Genomic DNA, 21752 nt, shown 5'->3' with positions numbered 1-21752 from the left:
AGAACAGAGCCACAGACCAGTGTAACAGAATAGAGAGTCCAGATATTAACACAAACATACGGTCAATTAATATATGATAAAGGAGCCATGGACATACAATGGGAAAATGACAGCCTCTTCAACAGCTGGTGCTGGCAAAACTGAACAGCTACATGTAAGGGAATGAAACTGGATCATTGTCTAACCCCATACACAAAAGTAAATTTGAAATGGATCAAAGATCAGAATGTAAGTCATGAAACCATAGAACTCTTAGAAAAAAATATAGGCAAAAATCTCTTGGACATAAACATGAGCAACTTCTTCATGAACATATTTCCCCGGATAAGGGAAACAAAAGCAAAAATAAAGAAGTGGGACTATATCAAGCTGAAAAGCTTCTGTACAGCAAAGGACACCACCAATAGAAGAAAAAGCCATCCTACAGCATGGGAGAATATATTCATAAATGACATATCCGATAAGGGGTTGACATCCAAAATATATAAAGAGCTCACACACCTCAACAAACAAAAAGCAAATAATCCAATTAAAAAATGGGCAGAGGAGCTGAGCAGACAGTTATCCAAAGAAGAAATTCAGATGGCCAACAGACACATGAAAAGATGCTCCACATCGCTAGTCATCAGAGAAATGCAAATTAAAACCACAATGAGATATCACCTCACACCAGTAAGGATCGCCACCATCCAAAAGACAAACAACAGCAAATGTTGGCGAGGTTGCAGAGAAAGGGGAACCCTCCTCCACTGCTGGTGGGAAGGTAAATTAGTTCAACCATTGTGGAAAGCAGTATGGGGGTTCCTCAAAAAGCTCAAAATAGAAATACCATTTGACCCAGGAATTCCACTCCTAGGAATTTACCCTAAGAATGCAGCAGCCCAGTTTGAAAAAAACAGATGCACCCCTATGTTTATAGCAGCACTATTTACAATAGCCAAGAAATGGAAGCAACCTAAATGTCCATCAGTAGATGAATGGATAAAGAAGAAGTGGTACATATACACAATGGGATATTATTTAGCCATAAGAAGAAAACAAATCCTACCATTTTCAACAACATAGATGGAGCTAGAGGGTATTATGCTCAGTGAAATAAACCAGGTGTAGAAAGACAAGTATAAATGATTTCACTCAACTTTGGAGTATAACAACAGAGAAAAAAACTGAAGGAGCAAAACGGCAGCAGAATCACAGAACCACGAATGGAATAACAGTTACCAACCAAAGGGAAAGGGACAGGGGAGGATGGGTGGGAATGGAGGGATAAGCGAGGGGAAAAAGAAAAGGGGCATTATGATTAGCATGTATAATGCGGGGGTTAGGCACAGGGAGGGCTGTACAACACAGAGAAGTAGTGACTATAGCATCTTACCATGCTGATGGACAGTGACTGTAATGGGATATGTGGGGGGGACTTGGTGATGGGGGAGTCTAGTAAACATAATTCTCCTCATGTAATTGTAGATTAGTGATACCAAAAAAAAATATCAGACACAAAATATATGAAATTCTAGAAAAGGTAAAATTATAGTGACAGAAATGAGCTCAATGATTGTCAGGGTAGGAAAAGGAGAGTGATCACAGAAGGGGTATAAGGCAAATTTTTTGTGGAGACGGCAATGTTTTATGTGTGTGTGTGTGTGTGTGTGTGTGTGTATCACACACACACACACACACACACACTCCACAATAAGACACCACTTTATACCCACTAGTATAACTATCATCAAAAAAACTGATGATTTGGCAAGGACATGGATAAATTGGAACCCATGTATTTATTGCTGGTAAATGTAAAATGGTGGAGCTTCTTTGGAAAACAGTTTGGCAGTTCCTCAAAAAGTTAAACTTAGATTTACCATATGACTTGGCAATTCCATTCCTATATATTTGCCCAAAAGAAATGAAAATTTATTTCCATGTAAAACCTATATGTGAATGTTTATAGCAACATTATTCATAATAGCCCAAAAGTAGAAACCACTCAAATCTCCCATCAACTGACAAATGGATAAATAGTCTTGTATGCCTACACTGGAGCATTAATCAGAATTAAGTTGAATGAAATACTGATAAATGCTACAGTGTGTACCTCAAGAACAGTATGCTAAGTGAAAGGAGTCATAAAAGGACTATATCTTGTGTGATTCCATTTACATGAATTGTTCAAAGTAGGCACATATGTAACAGCAGAAAGTAAATCAAGATGCGTAGGGCTGGAGGAGGTGGTGGTGAATAAGGAGTGACTCCTAATGGAGAAGGGATTTGTTTGAGAACAGGAGTGAAATCTAAAATTAGATAGTGGTAATGGTTGCACAACCTTGTGAATACACTAAAAACCATTGAATTATACCTTTTAAATAGGTGAACTGTTTGGTATATAAATTATGTTTCAAGCTAACGTTTATACACACAAACTACCCAATTTGTTTTTAAAAAATATTTTTCTGCCCATTGAAGATATTGATGGAGTTTTTTATTTTTGTGATGTTAAAGGGGAAATGAAAGTACTAAAAGTGGTTAAAATTTCAACATCTATGATAATACATATGTTGTACTTAAATTTCACTTTATTGTGCATTAATTATTTCACTAAAATGTGCATGTTGATCAAAGGGAAAAAATTAACCTAAAATATGTATGATAAGCTTCCAATTATTGAATTATTTGCTGTATACTAGGCCATGTGCTATAATTTAACATCCTAAAAATAAGGTAGTGTTTTCTTCAGTTTATTGATGATGAAACCAAGTCCCAAAACCAAAAATCACATCTGTTTTTACTTAAAATAGTACCTTGTTGTTACACAGTGTGATTTTTATTAGCCAGGTATTATTCCATTTTCTGGTGGTTAAGTATGTTTGAAAAATGAATTCTATAATATTGAACAAGTGAACAGTTTTTAGTTGATAATTCTATTAATGAATATAATGTGCTTCTGATGAGTTGCTTTTTTGGTATATGTTTCTAGGAATGAAATTACTGATTCCGTAATTTAATTACCAGTGATTAATCTAATGCCTTTGTCCTTATTTATTGACTGTTTTAGTGAATTGTCATTTGTCCATTTAGCAAGTGCCATCTTAATATTTTTCTTAAAATTGTAAATGATCTCTTTATATATGGAAATTAATATTAAATTGCTTATACTTATATAAATACACTTCTAGCATATGTATCATTCAATTTTAGTTTTGTTGTTTTTCACTAGTTATTAGGCATTGAGTTTGGGGAAGGGGGGATAAACTATAAGTAAGCTTAGCTGTAAATTACAGAGCAAAAAAATCACAAAGTAACTTCTCCCTCCTCCCGCCCTGAAAATGTTATATGAATATGATATTTAGATTCTGTATATGTTTTGCCACAATGCAATTAGGATACAGTTACTAATCTAGTAGTGTTACTAATTTAGATTTTCTTGTTTTAATAGTGCACTGGTAAAACTAATGAATAAATCAATAGAGGGGACAGCAGATGATGAAGAGGAGGGTGTAAGTCCAGATACAGCTATTCGTTCAGGACTTGAACTCCTTAAGGTATCTTTGAAACAATTTTGTCTCCATGCATTTTTTGCAGTCATAATTTGAATTCCCATAAAAATGTCTAAGACTCAGGCTTTATAAAATTGGAAACTATTCACAAAATTAAAAATATGTGCTGGAAACCATATTTTATAAAAATATGTTTTTTAACTTTATAATGTAATTATTTTACATTATAATTTTTGGGTGTTTTGGCTGTTTCATTTGTCGTTAACATGCCTGCTGTGTTTTAACAATATGTGCTAAATGATTTAGTCTTACCTGTCAGTGAACTTGGCATCTTGGGTAGTAAGAATGCTCACAGGAATAATTATATGACAGCATCTGTCTGGCCAGGGAATTTTTAAACAATTGATGATAATAATAGACACCAGAGAACTCAGAAAATTGAGTAGGAAGGACTTTGTGGATAAACTGTCACTTTGTCTAGGGGAAACACAGAATAGTCAAAGAGAATAATTCTGAGCATATTTTAGGAATCACTGGGAGTCTAGCCTGACTAGAGAAAAGGATTGCTTTGGGGAGTAATGGGAGAAAAGGTTGGTTCCAGATTGTGGAGTGCCATTGAGCCAGAAAGGTTTTTTTTATCAGGGTCTTTTAACCTGGCTTTTGATATGATACAACAGCTTTCATTGGATGGAGTAAGAGAGAAGAAATTGAAGGCAGAAATATTTAGACAACTACAACATACAAAGTAAGGAAGCAGAGACAAATCAGTGCAGTGGATGTTGGAAAAGAGAGCATGAGATTGTATTGGAATGGTCTTAAATGTCATTTCATGGAAAGAATTAATATGATGTTCATGAGAAAGATTCTAATTAATTATATTTTAATAATGGAGTTTTATTTTAAATAGTTTCAAGAGTGAAATCTTTAAGATAAACATTTTTAATTGGTTTGATTCTGTTTTTCAAATTTAATTATCCATTTTGTATAAATGAAAATCTTATAGGTAAACATTACCTCTGTAAGCCTCACCAAATGAAACAATCTCGCCACTTATAACCCATTAAATAAGTGCTTATAATAAGTTAATGATAACTACATACTCCATTCCTCTGTCTCCCTGCTTCTCCACTTTTAGCCCTTATTTCTAAATATTATACTAACTAAATTTTTTCAACTTAATGGAAGGTAAACTTTGTAGACATGTTACATCTAACTTGCTATAAAAACTTAAGGATAGACTGGGACTTATGTCATAATAAATAAAGGAATAATTATTTATGTTTGTAATCATGATTAAAATTTCATAATAATGACTTCCTTATTTAGATTTTATGAGTGAACTTTTTGTTATAGATTTATTTCCTGATAGAGTATCATTTTGCTACTGAAGTAAAGATCTGTTTTAGCATTTTGTTCACATCACAATATCACACTCCATTAAAAAGAAGTCACATTTTCTGCATTCCCAGTATCAGAATAGACAAAGAAGTGAAGAAGAAAATTGGGCAAAGGCTGCTTATCAGCTGTCTTAAGGAATCTGCTGCACAGTACTTCTGTTAATGTCTCATTAGCCACAGCTAACTGTAAGGGAGGCTTTGAGATATGATCTTTATTCTGTGTAACTAGCGTATGCAGCCCATAATTTTAAATTTATAGTAGAAAATAATTATCTTCTTTTAATGGATTAAAACCATTGTCTGTACTTCTAAAGTTATATCTATTTCTCCAGGTTCTGTCTTTCACACATCCTACCTCGTTCCACTCTGCAGAGACATATGAGTCCCTGTTACAGTGCCTCAGAATGGAAGATGACAAGGTAGCAGAAGCTGCTATACAGATTTTTAGAAACACAGGCCACAAAATAGAAACAGACTTACCCCAGATACGATCGTGAGTATATTTTTTCTAGTAGTAAACACACTAGGTTTCTAATGTGGGAACCATAGAGTTCATTGTTTCCCTTTTATGTAGGAAGACAGGAGAGAAGAAAGATAACTTTTACTTAGAAGCTGCTCTTCTGTATCCTTTGTTTCATCCTTTCTCTGCCTCACACTCCTCCCCCACCATTAGAATATAGACAGAAGAGCAAACTGAAACTCTATTTATAACTAAATGATTTAAAAATACTAATGATCAAAAGTTATAGAATTTAGAATTTGTGATTAATAGATCTTCCTAATCTATGTATGTTCATCGTTTTCTTCCTAACTGGGTTATAAAAATTCAATAGCTACTACCTTCATTTTCACCAAAGAATGGGAAAATCAAGTAATGTGTGTAATATAAAATATTTTATTAGTTGCTGGGTTGTTGGCAGCGGTGCTTTTATTGTTTTGATCTCTCCCTCTAGATTACCTCTGTTTTCCTGATAAGAATGAAGTACCTTTAAAGAAAAGAAAAAGGAAAAATAAAAAGAATGAAGTTCATTTTGGTATTCTCACTTTGGCATCTTAAAGAGGTTGCCTTAGGATCAAACTTGTGCTGAGAGTTTATATTTAAATATATAATGTGGGAGATATCTTTTGGAGGAAGAACAAATTGTAATAGCTGTTGAATCAGATGTTCAGGGTATATGCAAATAGTTCAGTGCAGATCTAAATCAAACCAGTTTTTCCTCACAGGGTAATAACAGGACCAGAGGACTCCTAAGGATTTACTAAATTTGTGAATGGATAATTTAATATGAGAAGGAATTGTATATTTATTGAATTCTCTTAATTAGAAATACTATATTGGCTAATATAGAAGAATTATACATTCAGTCCCTGCTTTCAAGGAGTTTATAGTCTAGAGGAGATAATCTTTAAATTTGTACTTTATAGAAAAGAAATCACTGACACAGTAGGATAAAGTTTCTGGTGAGTTGTTTAAGGTAGAAAAATAATATACATTGTTTAAGGTAAAGAATTTATTTTTAAAGGAGTCGATCCCAAAGGAAGCGGTGGAAAAATAGATATAGGTGGAAGAGTTAACTTTCGACACAAGGAATAAAACCTCTTATTCTTAAGACTATTGCAGAAGGAAGGAGAGAATCACTAAAAAGCAGAAAAGGACATCACTGCAGACCTCACTATAATCTTAATAGCATCACTGCATTAGAGCAAACGAGAAAAACAAGGAAAAACATTAAAGTTTGTTTATGTGTCATTCGAATAAAAGAATTAATAATACAGTTAACAACTTGATCACTGTAATTTCATTTGTAACTTAGTGTACATGTACTGTTTATAAGAGCTGTTAGTTTGATAAGTGAGTTTGTGAAAGAAAGACTTAAACAGTGCTCAGTCAAGAGGCTGTTTGGGCATGGAGATCCCTCTCAAAATTCCAAACCTGCATGGAGGGAAATATGACATATTCATAAAAATTAAATCAGACTTATACTGACTAGCATATATTCAAGTTTTCTGAGGTGTATGACCTGGGGTCTGGGTATTTCTCTTAATGTCCAGCCCCCCATTATCATAAGAGGGCCCTTTGTCACCATTGCATTAAATGTGTGACAGGTATCTTTCCTTAAATTTTTATTTTGCCTCATAAATTTTCTTCTTATGAGAAAAAACTTACATGTTCATTGTAAAATCTGAAACTTTAGAAAATGTAAAGAAAAAAGGTCACTATTAACATTTTGGTATATGTATTTTTATGAATGTTTTGTCTATTTGTGCATGCCTGTGTTTTTATGGTCAATACAAACATGCTGTTTTCTTCATTCTAGTTATTGTTTTCCCATACCATCAACATTTAATGCTTTAAGACCGTAATTTGTATTTCCATAGTACAGGTTGTTTACTTTAATCTACAATGTCGGTATAGAGGTTAAAAGCAATGGGTTTTGGAAATGAAATGCTTATCTTCAAATCCCAGCTCCACTATTTCCTGTGTGTCATCTTAAGAAGCTTAAATAAATAAATTTTTGTGCTCTAGTTTTCTCATCTGTTTAGTAAATATAATAGTCCTCTTTGGGTGATTATGTGGATTAGTTGAACTAATCCATATAAAAAACACTTAGAATGGTGCTTGGCACAAGCACTCAGTAACTGTTAGATGTTTTTATTACATACATATCAATATGTATGTGTCTGTATCCTTGCATACTTTTTTTCACTGCTGTGATCCTTTCATCTTTTCTGTAAAACTTGGCCTTTTTGCTACATTTTTCCCATGGCTGTTTTAAAATAACTGAAGGGGATTATGAAAGGGAAGTGGAAAATTAAGAATACCTACTTAGAAGATAAAGTAAAAGTATGGCATGGGGCAAGTTTTAGATTATAAATTAAGCGTGGCTTATTTCTCCATATTCATGAGGTGGATTTTAAAATGAAAATTCTCCTGAAGCAGCCTTTTTCTTAGATTCTTCTTGGAGACAGAAAAGAGCTTTAAATCTTTCTCTAGATCAGGTAATTTTTAAGAGATGCTTCTCTGTCAGCAAACTTCGAAATGGTTATGGGGAGAGAGTAGGAGACAACCAAAAAACCTACTTGTAGTTCATGGGCTTTTTTTTTTTTAACTATGATATTATTTTTTGCAGGACGTTAATTCCTATTTTACATCAGAAAGCCAAGAGAGGTACTCCACACCAAGCAAAACAGGCTGTTCACTGTATACATGCCATATTCACAAATAAAGAAGTCCAACTTGCACAGATTTTTGAGGTATATAAAATTTATAAGTTGTATTTATGTTGATTTTTATTTTCATGCTTGTAGTTTGATAAAGATAGAAGATAGGATTTCTTTTTAGCTCTTTAGACTTACTCTAAAGTATAAATTCTATGGGAGCAGGGACTGTTTAAATCAGCAGTGTATTGCTAGCTTTTAAATAAGATTACATGTTCAAATATTACATATGGAAAGATGTTTTGTGTGTTTGTGGTAGAACATTTTACTTAATTTTAGCTTTATTGGCTCAGTGATCCATTTATCCTCAGAAAGTATTAGTAGATGACTTTGCACCACCTAGTTTAAAGTACCTGACAGTCCTCCTAAAAATTAGTACTGTTTGTGTTTCCTTATGTATGATCCTTGTCCAGATTCCACTACTAAAAGGGTATACCTATTAACATAAACTGGGTCCAGTATGAACAGAACCCAGTGAACCCTTATATTTTATGGCCCATGGTCATTTAAAATGCCCCCACAGGGCAAAAAATTCCACCACCATAGCAAACCTATTGTAGATGGCTTGAAAATAATGCTGGTTTGATGATGCAGAATGTTCTTGTTTTTATTTCTACCTTTTAGATGGGCTTCATTTTTTCCTTTTATCTTTCTTCTGCCTTCTTATAATATTATTAAATTTCAGTAGGTGAAATAAGAATCGAGTGTCTAATATGACTGAAGTTACTTTTAATTATAGCATTAGGATAGATTTGCTTGGGCATGATAAATTCAGAAGGACTAAGGAACATTCACTGTTTCTGTAGACTAGATATTTATAAAACAAACTGGTAATTTTGACCGCTTTCTTTTTATAGCCACTCAGTAGAAGTCTGAATGCTGATGTACCAGAACAACTTATAACTCCATTAGTTTCATTGGGCCACATTTCTATGTTAGCACCAGATCAGTTTGCTTCCCCAATGAAATCTGTAGTAGCAAATTTTATTGTGAAAGATCTGCTAATGAATGACAGGGTAAGTTTCTTATTTAATTAAACATAGAATCAAGAGATTAAGACTGTTTTCATCTTTATCACAGAAACATTTCTCCTTTTCTCTCGAGAACACCACCACTTCTTCTCTCCTTTTAAAATTATGTATTTTTCCTCTTTATTTATTTACTTAAATTTCCAAACAACATCCTTACTTCAGTGTTGCCATTACTACAACTTAACATTTAAGAAAGAAAAATGAGAACATGAGATAAATGAATCATGAAGTAAAAAATATGTCAGATGTTACTTTCCTAACATTTGAAAAACAGTTTAGTGAAATGCTAGAATTCTATTTTATCAAAATTTTTAAAACTATAGGTGGAATTGTGTTTGACTAGTATTTTAAAATATAATTACTTTGCACTTTTAGTATTAAATTTATATATTCTGTTTTAGTTACAGAATTCTGTGTGTGTGTGCACATGCTGATTTATTATCTTTGAGTTGGGAACCAGGAATGTAGAGCCTGAGAAGACTGTCCAAGTGATTTCTGAAACACACCTTTGATTAGCAATCACTGCTTTACATAATCAGCAGAACAGAAAGGCACAGTACAGTATGGGAGAATACATTTGTAAATCATTTATCTGATAAGAGGTTAACGTCCAAAATATATAAACAACTTGTACAACTCAACACCAGAAAAAAAAATAACCTAATTAAAAAATGGGCAGAGGACCTGAGCAGACATTTCTCCAAAAAAGAAATACAGATGGCCAACAGACACATGAAAAGATGCTCCCATCTCTAATCATTAGGGAAATGCAAATCAAAACCACAATGAGATATCATCTCACACCAGTCAGAATGGCCACAATCCAAAAGACAAGAAATAACAAGTGTTAGTGAGGATGTGGAGAAAAGGGAACCCTCATACACTGTGGGAATATCAATTGGTGCAGCCACTGTGGAAAGTGGTATAGAGGTTCCTCAAAAAACTAGAAAAACCATTAGACCCAGTAATTCCACTTCTAGGAATTTACCCAAAGAAAACAAATTCCTGATTTGAAAAGATATGTACCCCTATGTTTATTGACGCATTATTTACAATAGCCAAGACATAGAAGCAACCTAAGTGTCCATCAGTAGATGAATGGATAAAGAAGATGTGGGACAGATACACAATGGAATATTTTTCAGCCATAAAAAGAAATGCTGCCATTTGCAACAACATGGATGGATCTAGAGGGTATTTTGCTCAGTGAAATAAGTCAGGTGGAGAAAGACAAATATCATAGGATTTCACTTATTTGTGGAATATAAATACAAAGCAAAGCAGAAGGAACAAAACAGCAGTAGAGTCGTAGACACTGAGAAGGGACTGGTGGTTACCATGTGGGAGGGACTGAGGTGGGTAGGTGGGAGGAGGATGAGGGGGATAAAGGCTCACAAAAATTCTCAATCATAATGTAGGTTGGTCACAGGGATAGTAGTACAGCATGGACAATATAGTCAATGATTCTGTAACATCTTCCTATGTTGACAGATAGTAGCCGTACTAGTGGGGATGAGGATTTAATAATAAAGGTAACTGTAGAATCACTGTGTTGTATACTTGAAACTAATATTAGACTATGTCAATAAAAAAAGAAAATCACTACTTTACCAAATGGATCTAAATTAAAGAATTATTGAATGAGAGAGAAATCTTTTTAACTGCTGGATCATTGTGGATGACTTTTAAATGCAGTGCTCACTTACCCAGTTTACCTAATCCTTCTACATAGGCCAGTAGTCTTTGAGCTCTCAGTATCCATGCTTAAGAAGATGGACACTTGCTAGTGCACTCCCTCTTTTTCCTATCCCTCAAGGATAGAAGAGGTAGGCCAAAGTCTCATTCCCACTCAACGCATTTATGCTGTTCTTCACACTGGCAGTAGAAATGGCTGGCAACAAGTGTGAAATTTAAGGCATTAATCATCAGATAATGACTTGGTTGTTGATAGATTATATTTCAAGATGGTTCTTTTTTTTTTTTTTTTTGGTCTGCGATTAAAATAATATGTATAATATAAACTTTGCCATTTTCACCATTTTAAGTGGACAGTTCACTTACATTATATACACCCACAGTCTTGTTTTTGTTTTGGGTGTTTTGTTTTAAAAAAAAACATAAGTTTAATAACATGTATATCTCCTGTATATTTGGGAGATACCAAGGAAAACCAAATAACTCTCCCAACTGAGTCAAGCGACCACTTAAAGTAAATGCACCCACATTGTTGTAAAATCATCACTATTTCCAGAACTTTATCATTTCAGACAGAAACTCTGTATCCATTAACCAATAATTCCCCATTGCCTCCTCCTCCCAGCCCCTGGTAATCTTTATTCTATTTAATCACTTTATGAGTTTGCCTATTCTAGGTATGTATTATCATGCAATATTTGTCCTTTTTTGCCTGGCTTGTTTCCCTTGATATAATGGTTTCAAAGTTCTTTTGTGTTATAGTATGTATATATTATTGATGGACACTTGGGTTTTTTCCCACCTTTTGACAATATGAATAGTACTGATAGGAGCATTTGAGTCCGTTTTCAAATCTCTTGGGTATATATCTAGGAGTGAAATTGCTGGGTCACATGGTCATTCTATGTTGAACTTTTTGAGGGACTGCCAAACTATTTTCCACAGTGGCTTGTAACATTTTACATTCTCACAGGAAATGCACAAAGCTTCTAATTTCTCCTCATCTTTGCCAACACTTAATTCTTTTCTGGTTTTTTGATACTAGCCATCTTAGTATGTGCAGAGTTGTTCTTATTATTTTGATTTGTGTTTCCCTAATGACTAATGATGTTGAGGACTCTTCATGTGTTTACTGGACATTTGTATATCATCTTTATATTTTCAAAGTCCTTTGCCCACTTTTTAAAATTGAAATATAGTTGATAATATTATATTGGTTTCAGATTACAACATAGTGATTCAATAATTATATACATTACTCAATGCTTACCATGTTAAGCATAGTTACTCTGTTACAATACCAAGATATTACAATATTATTGGTTATATTCTGTATGCTGTACCTCCATTGCTGAGACTAGTTTATTTTATAATTTGAAATTCATACCTCTTTATTCCTTTCACCTATTTCACCCATTCCCCCACCCCCCAACTTTGCCCACTTTTAATTAGGTTGTTTGTTTTGGTTGTTATGTTGTAAGAATTCTATATGTTGAATATTAGACCCTTATCAGATGTTTGCCAGATCCAAAATCATCATGATTTTCTCCTGTATCTTCTAAGAGTTTTATAGTTTTAGCTCTTATAATTAAGAACGTTGATCCATTTTTAGTTAATTTTTGTATATGATATAAGAGAACAGTCCAGCTTCATTCTTCTGCTTTTAGACATCTAGTTTTTTCAGCACCATTTGTTGAAGACATTGTTCTTTCCACAATAATTGCTCTTAGCACCCTTGTTAAAAATCAGGTGACCATATATGTGAAGGTTTTCTGGGTTCTCTACTTCATGCGGTTGGTCTATATGTCTATGTTTATGTCAGTACCAGCCATACTACCTTGATTACTATATATTTGTAATAAATTTCAAAATTGGGAAGTTTGAGTCCTCTGACTGTTCTTTTCCATGCTCCACTTGTTGACTTTTCCTGTTGATTTCCTAGAGCACTTCATTGTTCAGCATGAAAAACTCAATGAGAGAAACTTTGAAATTCTTTCTACAAGTTAAATTTATTCCATTATCTGTAGTCAACAGGTGAGAAGAATGGAAAATTGTGGTCTCCAGATGAAGAAGTTTCCCCTGAAGTACTAGCAAAGGTAAGTTTGTATAGTTCTTGATAACTTTTATTTTGAAATGATGACTGTTCATGGATACACCCTTTTTTTTTTAAAGCTAATAAGCATTTTTTAAATAATGTGCTTTATTTTTAAAATCAGAGGTTGTGTGTTTCTCAAAGAAATTATAGTTGTCATTGAGTTATTTATATATAGATATATGTCAGCATCTTCTGTAGAACTTCTGCCTGCTAAAACAATTTTGATGAGACTGTTTTACACAGAGATTGTTGTAGAATATTGATCCTTAGAAGCATCTCAGGTCTAGCTTCACCGCCACTATCTATCTATAAGCATGTGAATATTAAGTAAGCAAAAACAGGTAGTTGTCCTCAAATTGGTAATCTTTGATAGATGTAAATTGTACTAAAAAAAAAGCTTATTTTTAAAGTGGTAGTCTTTAAAAATTTTAAACTAAGAATTTAAAACAAGTCTTCTTTATTATCATCTTCCTTGATAATATGATTCACCTTGTATAGCTTCATAGTAGTCATATATTCCATCAATTCCTTTTTCCAAGTTGTCTATTCAGTAAATAATAACTGTATCCTTCAGCTAGTTTTTTCATGTTTATTGGTAATGCTCTTTTGAGTAGAAGCCTCCAAGTATTACCACAAATAACTATGGAATCTCCTCTGTTTTTATCAGAATGTAAAATAAGACTGAATCAGACATGATGGTTTCTTCAAAATAGTTTTTCATTACTACAAAAAATATTAAAGCCTGATTTCTTTTTAATCACTATAATTGGTATAGTTTAAATAGTTCTCTTTAAGCAATGTATTTTCAAATAATCTGAAAATCTTAGACAGCTGCCCACGTAAAGTTCATGAGCCAGACCTTGGGCAAGATACCTATCATGGTAATGTGTCTCAGCTGCCTTATCTGCTGGACATGAGAGTACCTTCCATAGAGTTGTTTAGGAGATTAAGTATGTTCATACATGTATAGCTCTGGGAGAAGTGCCTGGTATAGATTAAACAGAATAAATATTCTTATTGTTATTATCCTACAGACTTCTTTAATAAATATGTCTGCTGGCAATTAAGCAGTCTCATTAATCTAATTAAAATAAATTAATCTTCCCTTTAATTGGAATTTGAAGTTGTTTTCTTTTTTTAGCATGTTAATATTTTATAGGTACAGGCAATTAAACTTCTGGTAAGGTGGCTGTTGGGTATGAAAAACAACCAGTCTAAATCTGCCAATTCAACTCTTCGGTTATTATCAGCGATGTTGGTCAGTGAGGGTGACCTGACAGAGCAAAAGAGGATCAGGTGAGATTTTTCTCCCTTTCCAGTTTTCTTAGCTCAAAATGTTAATAGAGTTTACATAGGAATTATTTACTTAGTTAATATTGAATGTTGTGCCATGTGCTTTGGGATCAAATCTTATGTACTCAGGGTTTATATCTCAGTGATAGTATATTTTCCTTCACTCCTAAAGACTGTTTTTTTTCCGGTAAATTTTCAGTCATAATCATTGTATAATGTCACCTTAGGTTCAACATTTGGTTCAGTTAAGCAAGTATTTGTTGAATTACTAATCTTTATAAAACACTATGAAAACCATTGCATCAAAAACAGATAAAATTCAGTTTCTGCCTGAGGGAACTTACCCTGTAGTATAGTGATTGAACAAGTAGAGCACTACCACAAAAGGAATAAAAATTTCAAGTGGAGATACAAAGCAGGAAGAGTCACAGTTTCCTAGTGGTCTGCAAACTATATAGGGTTCTGCCAATGCAAAAAAATTTGTTTCCATTTCTACACATTTTCACTCTTCAAATCTGTGAAATTACCGTTCTTCTTTCTGTTCCTTTTAAAATGAAAATAAAAGCCAACTTTTTTATGACCCTTCTTTGTTTCTTTCAAATTCTTGCTTTACTAGGGTTTAGAAGCACCAGCAGAAATAACAGGAATTCTACTTGTGATGCATTCCTACTTTAAAATTTGTGTTAGATGACAGATTTAATTATTCATTTATGCATTCAGTATTTATTGATCCATTCATAGGACACTGCTATACTTTTTAAAAATCACTCCCTCCAATGAGTATACATTTTGGTGGAGGACATAGGAAATAAGTAATTACAGTAGAGGTGCTGAATGCTTTGATAAACTGAAGAAAACCATGAAAAACTACTTTTATCATAGAATAAACCAAGTGTTGCTTTGTATGAACAGATTGAAGATTATAGCTGAGTTAGGGATACTGAGCAGTTTTAAATTTGGGGAAATTATATATGGTGTATGTCAGGCATAATAAGCTCTTGTGAATCAGGGATAAATAGGCAGGATCCCCAACAGAGATGAAGACTATGTTATTAATTTACTTTTTGAAAAGATGTTTAACATCACTAAATACAATCAGGGCAATTTAAACTTAAATGATACCTCTTGCCTATCAAATCAGCAAAGAAATCGATTCCCTTATTACTCCTGTGAATATAAATTGGCACATTCTAAGCAAAACAGTTTGGCATTTTGTGTCTAGATCCTTAAAAATGTTATCCTTTGACTATTTTTATACTCATGAAATAATTTTAGAAATCATGCATAATACACACACAAACGTGTTCCAGCATTTAAAAATATTATCACAAAAAATAGGGGAATGCTTAACTATGGAACTCACATAATGAAATATTAGTCAGATCTTAATTAGTTATTACATATTCTGTGAATCAAACTTACACAACTCTACACTCCATTTACTAGCTTTATGAACCTGTGGAAATCACTTTTCTAAGCCTCAGTTTCCTCATAGAGTCTAAATTAAATGAGATAAAGCCTGTAAAATGTTTCATACACTGCCTGGCGCAGAGCTAAGCACCAAATATTAGCTATTTTAAGTTCCTGAATCATTTGCTTCAGAAGCATTTGAGGGTCCCTCATTGTTACCAGTGCTCACTTTGACAGTCCCATTCTGCCATGTTTTCAAGAGTGCTGTGTTTTCTCTTGTGTGCTAAACAGTAGTCCCTTGTTTATTCAGGCCAGCTTTCCACATTTCCTAAAGTCTTCGAAATATCAAAGTCATGCCGTGTTCCACAAAGAAACTGAAGAAGACTGTCCTTTCACCCCATTGTCACATTTTGCCATTTAAGTAATAAAAGTCTACTGCATGGGTGTGGGAGTGCCTGAACCTCATAGGTCCCCTTTGAAAACTTTATACTACAAAAGCAGATTGGTCCCAGAGACTAGTACTGGCTCGCATCTCCATCTCCTTTCCTTTTAGATATTTGTCTAATGACCCCCACTTTTCTGGTGCAAGTCAGTTCCTAATTAGGCTTAAGCTAATTTCTATTATGGGTGTGTATGTGTGTGTGTGTGTGTGTGTGTGTATACACATTAAGAAATAGATTTTAAATGATAGGTGATTTTTAATTTTTCAGGGTTTTTTTTTCAAATCAAGTTTTCTACAAGGAATGTATATTCTTCCTAGAATAAGGAATACAGTTCCTAACATGAATGGTGATTCCTAGTGTAGCAGTTGGTGTGGTTGTGCTCATAAGCAGAGTTGGTTGGCTGTGGTGGAGGATCTAAGCTAAAGTATAACTAAAAATGAAGGCAGCTAAATTTTTTATCAGATAGAGTGATTTGAGTTTTTTTCCCTGTGTTGAGTTCAAAGATTCAAAGGAGCTCTCCCATGTATTTACATTATGACATTTTAAGCATAAATAATGCTAAAGATTTTAACACTCAAAAAGGAATCAAAGCATTTTTATGAATAATAATGGTTATAGGAAATGTTTATTTCTTTTTTGTTTGTTTATAGTAAATCTGATATGTCTCGCTTGCGATTAGCTGCTGGTAGTGCCATAATGAAGCTTGCTCAGGAACCTTGTTACCATGAAATTATAACCCCAGAACAGTTTCAGCTCTGTGCACTTGTTATTAATGTAAGTTAACAATCTTATTTTTGTCGAATACTTGGCCTTCAAAGTTAAATACATTTCCTTTCTATGGATACAGACCATTTTACTGTATGGATGTGGACACAAAATGTATTGCTCAATTTTTCAATTAATAGATTACTATTCTAGCTTAATATCTTTCCAAGTATTGTTATTCTCCCAGTATAATTATCATTTTTTAAATGAAGACATTAAAAGTGCTTAAACTACTCTCTTGTGAATGCTGTGTTTTTTTTTTAACTAAACTAGGTTTTTTTGTCATAGTTTTAAAAGTACCAGTATTTTTATTTAAGTATTTTTGGTTTTGTGCAACTGTAGGATGAGTGCTACCAAGTAAGGCAGATATTTGCTCAGAAGTTGCATAAGGCTCTTGTGAAGTTACTGCTCCCATTGGAATATATGGCGATCTTTGCCTTGTGTGCCAAAGATCCTGTGAAGGAGAGAAGAGCACATGCACGACAGTGTTTGTTAAAAAATATCAGTATACGCAGGGAGTACATTAAACAGAATCCCATGGCTACTGGTAAGTAACTTTCAGAGTTCTCAGTATGCAAATATATCTTGTCAGTGTATCAGTTTGCCTGGGGAGAGATACTATTTCATATTTCTGTTGTGGTTTCTAGTAACACGGGGATTTTTATAGGATGCTGTCATTATAATTGATATACTTGAAATCTAAAATCCTGGTTCCTGGGTCCTACTTACAATGCCAAAAACTGGGGGAACTACATTGTTAGGGGATTGACAGTATTTGAACACATTGACAGCTTGATTCGAACACATTGTTTCGATGCCAGAGAGGAAAGAATTATTATCCTAGCTTTGCCAGGGACCCACTTTGTAATCTTAAATTAATCCTTTTGGCTTTAATAGCCTTCAAATTTGAAAAGTATTTCAGTATGATTTAAATGTCCATTGACTCTAATTTAGAAATAACAGGAAAAAAGTAGGAACTGAAGTGGTTAGAACACAAAACTTTGAGAGGGATTTTTATAAAGGCTGTGATTATGCTGTTAATAATAATGTTTTCATTTTAGAGAAATTACTATCACTGTTGCCTGAATATGTAGTTCCCTATATGATTCACCTACTAGCCCATGATCCAGATTTCACAAGATCACAGGATGTTGATCAGCTTCGTGATATTAAAGAGTAAGTCCTGTAGTTTCAAGAGTTCTAAAAATTATTTTTACTTTTTATAATTTTTTGCTCTTACTATTCCTGTTAGAATAAAAAACCTTTTTATGATTTTGTTCATTTATTATAAATTGTGAGTTTCATCATACAAAATTGTTCCTATCTAACAAGTTATTTTTGGCTGTTGATTGATCGTTTCCTGTTTGCAGTTAGCTGGATGGGTATTTGAGGTAGGTTGGTGTGGTTATTTTTGTTTTTATATTATTTTTACTGTTTATATTAAGGTAAGCTTCAGTTAATTCAGTTTGATAATTTAGAAAGCCATGTAGCAAAAATTTCACCTTGAAATTGTACATTCAGCCTTAAAAATATGCATGCACACATAAAATGTATAATGTAAAATTCACCATTTTTAAGAGTACAATTGAGTGGCTGGCATTAATTACATACTCAATATTATGCTATCACCACCACTGTATTTACAAAACTTTTCATCACAAAAACTCTGGACCTGTCATTGATACCCATTATTCTATGTTCTGTCTCTATCAATTTGCCTATTTCAGGAACCTCATATAAGTGGAATCATAAAATTTGTCTCCTTTTGTGTCTGTTATTTCCCTTAACATGTGTTTTCAAGGTTCATCCATGTTGTACTGTATGAGAACTTCATTCCTTTTTTTGGGGAGGGTGGGAATATTTTTTTTTTATTAAGGTATTATTGATATATACTCTTATGAAGGTTTCACATAAAAAAACAATGTGGTTTCTACATTCACCCATATTATCGTGTCCCCCCCATACCCCATTGCAGTCACTACCCATTAGTATAGTAAGATGCCACAGAGTCACTATTTGCCTTCTTTGTGCTACACTGTGTTCCCCATGATCCCCCCCCACACCATGTGTGCCAGTCATAATACTGCTTAATCCCTTCTTCCTCCCTCCCCACCCGCCCTCCCTCCCCTCTCACCTTTGGTAAATGCTAGTCCCTTCTTGATGTCTGAGTTTGTTGCTCTTTTGTTCCTTCAGTTTTGTTTCATCATTATACTCCACAAATGAGGGAAATCGTTTGGTACCTGTCTTTCTCCACCTGGCTTATTTTACTGAGCATAATATCCTCTAGTTCCATCCATGTTGTTACAAATGCAAGGATTTGTTTCTTTCTTATGGCTGAATAGTATTGCATTGTGTATATGTACCACATCTTCTATATCCGTTCATCTACTGATGGACACTTAGGTTGCTTCCATATCTTGGCTATTGTAAATAGTGCTGCAATAAACATAGGGGTGCATCTGTCTTTTTTTTTTTTTTGGTATCATTAATGTACAATTACATGAGCAACATTATGGTTACTAGACTTCCCCCATTATCAACTCCCCACCACATACCTGATGATGGACAGTCACTGTCCATCAGCTTAGTAAGATGCTATAGAATCACTTTTTGTCTTTTCTGTGTTATACTGCCTTCCCTGTGCCCCTGGCTCCATTATGTGTGCTAATCGTAATGCCCTTTTTTCCCCCTTATCCCTCCCTTCCCACACATCCTCCCCATTCCCTTTCCCTTTGGTAACTGTTAGTCCATTCTTGGGTTCTGTGAGTCTGCTGCTGTTTTGTTCCTTCAGTTTTTCTTTGTTCTTACACTCCACAGATGAGTGAAATCATTTGATACTTGTCTTTCTCCACCTGGCTTATTTCACTGAGCATAATACCCTCTAGCTCCATCCATGTTGTTGCAAATGGTAGGATTTGTTTTCTTCTTATGGCTGAATAATATTCCATTGTGTATATGTACCACATCTTCTTTACCATTCATCTGATGGACACTTGGGTTGCTTCCATTTCTTGGCTATTGTATATAGTGCTGCAGTAAACATAGGCGTGCATATGTCTTTTTGAAACTGGCCTCCTGCATTCTTAGGGTAAATTCCTAGGAGTGGTATCCCCAGGTCAAATGGTATTTCTAGTTTTAGTTTTTTGAGGAGCCTCTATATTGCTGTGAGGTGTGAGATGATATTTCATTTTGGTTTTAATTTGCATTTCCATGATAATTAGATATATGGAGCATCTTTTCATGTGCCTGTTGGCCATCTGAATTTCTTCTTTGGAGAAGTGTCTGTTCAGCTCCTCTGCCCATTTTTTAATTGGATTATTTGCTTTTTGTTTCTTGAGGTCCGTGAGCTATTTATGTATTTTGGATGTCAACCCCTTTTCAGATATGTCATTTGTGAATATATTCTCCCATACTGTACAATGCCTTTTTGTTCTACTGATGGTGTCCTTGGCTGTACAGAAGCTTTTTAGTTTGATGTCATCCCACTTGTTCATTTTTGCTTTTGTTTCCCTTGCCCAGTAAGAGATGTTCATGAAGTTGTTCATGTTTATATTCAAGAGTGTTGCCTATGTTTTCTTCTAAGAGTTTAATGGTTTCATGACTTAAATTCAGGTCTTTGATCCATTTCTAGTTTACTTTTGTGTATGGAGTTAGACGGTAATCCAGTTTCATTCTCTTACATGAAGCTGTCCAGTTTTGCCAACACCAGCTGTTGAAGAGGCTCTCATTTCCACATTGTATATCCATGGCTCCTTTATCGTATATTAATTGAATATATATGCTTGGGTTAATATCTGGGCTCTCTATTTTGTTCCATTGGTCTATGGGTGCCAGTACCAAATTGTCTTGATTACTGTGGCTTTGTAGTAGAGCTTGAAGTTGAGGAGCATGATCCCCCCACCTTTATTCTTCTTTTTCAGGATTGCTTTGGCTATTCGGGGTCTTCTGTGGTTCCATATGAATTTTTAAACTATTTGTTCCAGTTCATTTAAGAATGCTGTCAGTATTTTCATAGGGATTGCCTTGAATCTGTAGATTGCTTTAGGCAGGATGGCCATTTTGGCAATATTAATTGTTCCTACCCAAGAGCACGGGATGAATTTCCATTTATTAGTGTCCTAATTTCTCTTAAGAGTATTTTGTAGTTTTCAGGGTATAGGTCTTTCACTTCCTTGGTTAGGTTTATTCCTAGGTATTTTATTCTTTTTGATGCAATTGTGAATGGAATTGTTTTCCTGATTTCTCTTTCTGCTAGTTCATCGTTAGTGTATAGGAATGCAACAGATTTCTGTGTATTAATTTTGTATCCTGCAACTTTGCTGAATATAGATATTCTCATAGTTTTTGGAGTGGATTCTTTAGGGTTTTTTATGTACAATATCATGTGATCTGCAAACAGTGACAGTTTGACTTTTTCCTTTTACGAATCTGGATGCCTTTTATTTCTTTGTGTTATCTGCTGCCGTGGCTAGGACCTCCAGTACTATGTTGAATAAAAGCGGGGAGAGTGGGCATCCTTGTCTTGTTCCTGATCTTAGAGGAAAAGCTTTCAGATTCTCACTGTTAAGTATGATTTTGGCTGTGGGTCTGTCATATATGGCCTTCATTATGTTGAGGTACTTGCCCTCTATACTCATTTTGTTGAGAGTTTTTATCATGAATGGATGTTGGATTTTGTCAAATGCTTTTTCAGCATCTATGGAAATGATCATGTGGTTTTTGTCCTTTTTGTTGATGTGGTGGATGATGTTGATGTCGAATGTTGTACCATCCTTGCATCCCTGGGATGAATCCCACTTGATCATGGTGTATGATCCTCTTGATGTGTTTTTGAATTCAGTTTGCTAATATTTTGTTGAGTATTTTTGCATCTGTGTTCATCAGGGATATTGGTCAGCTACCTGGTTTTT

At 34.1% G+C, this 21752-nt stretch overlaps 1 protein-coding gene across 3 annotated transcripts in view; it reads left to right on the top strand.

Moving 5' to 3' along the window:
- PDS5A (PDS5 cohesin associated factor A) overlaps nucleotides 1-21752 on the top strand; it is a 153947-nt gene that overhangs the window by 114106 nt on the left and 18089 nt on the right. For all 3 annotated transcript variants that reach the window (XM_036908506.2, XM_057502162.1, XM_036908507.2), the window contains 9 exons: nucleotides 3434-3539; nucleotides 5224-5384; nucleotides 8023-8146; nucleotides 8968-9126; nucleotides 12864-12932; nucleotides 14091-14227; nucleotides 16728-16851; nucleotides 17185-17389; nucleotides 17904-18018. In XM_036908506.2, coding sequence (XP_036764401.2) covers nucleotides 3434-3539; nucleotides 5224-5384; nucleotides 8023-8146; nucleotides 8968-9126; nucleotides 12864-12932; nucleotides 14091-14227; nucleotides 16728-16851; nucleotides 17185-17389; nucleotides 17904-18018 — 1200 coding nt within the window. The remainder of the gene's footprint in view (nucleotides 1-3433; nucleotides 3540-5223; nucleotides 5385-8022; nucleotides 8147-8967; nucleotides 9127-12863; nucleotides 12933-14090; nucleotides 14228-16727; nucleotides 16852-17184; nucleotides 17390-17903; nucleotides 18019-21752) is intronic.

The sequence above is a fragment of the Manis pentadactyla genome, chromosome 5 (genome assembly GCF_030020395.1).
Source record: "Manis pentadactyla isolate mManPen7 chromosome 5, mManPen7.hap1, whole genome shotgun sequence".
Lineage (NCBI taxonomy): Eukaryota > Metazoa > Chordata > Mammalia > Pholidota > Manidae > Manis > Manis pentadactyla.
This window is presented reverse-complemented; position numbering and strand designations above follow the sequence as displayed.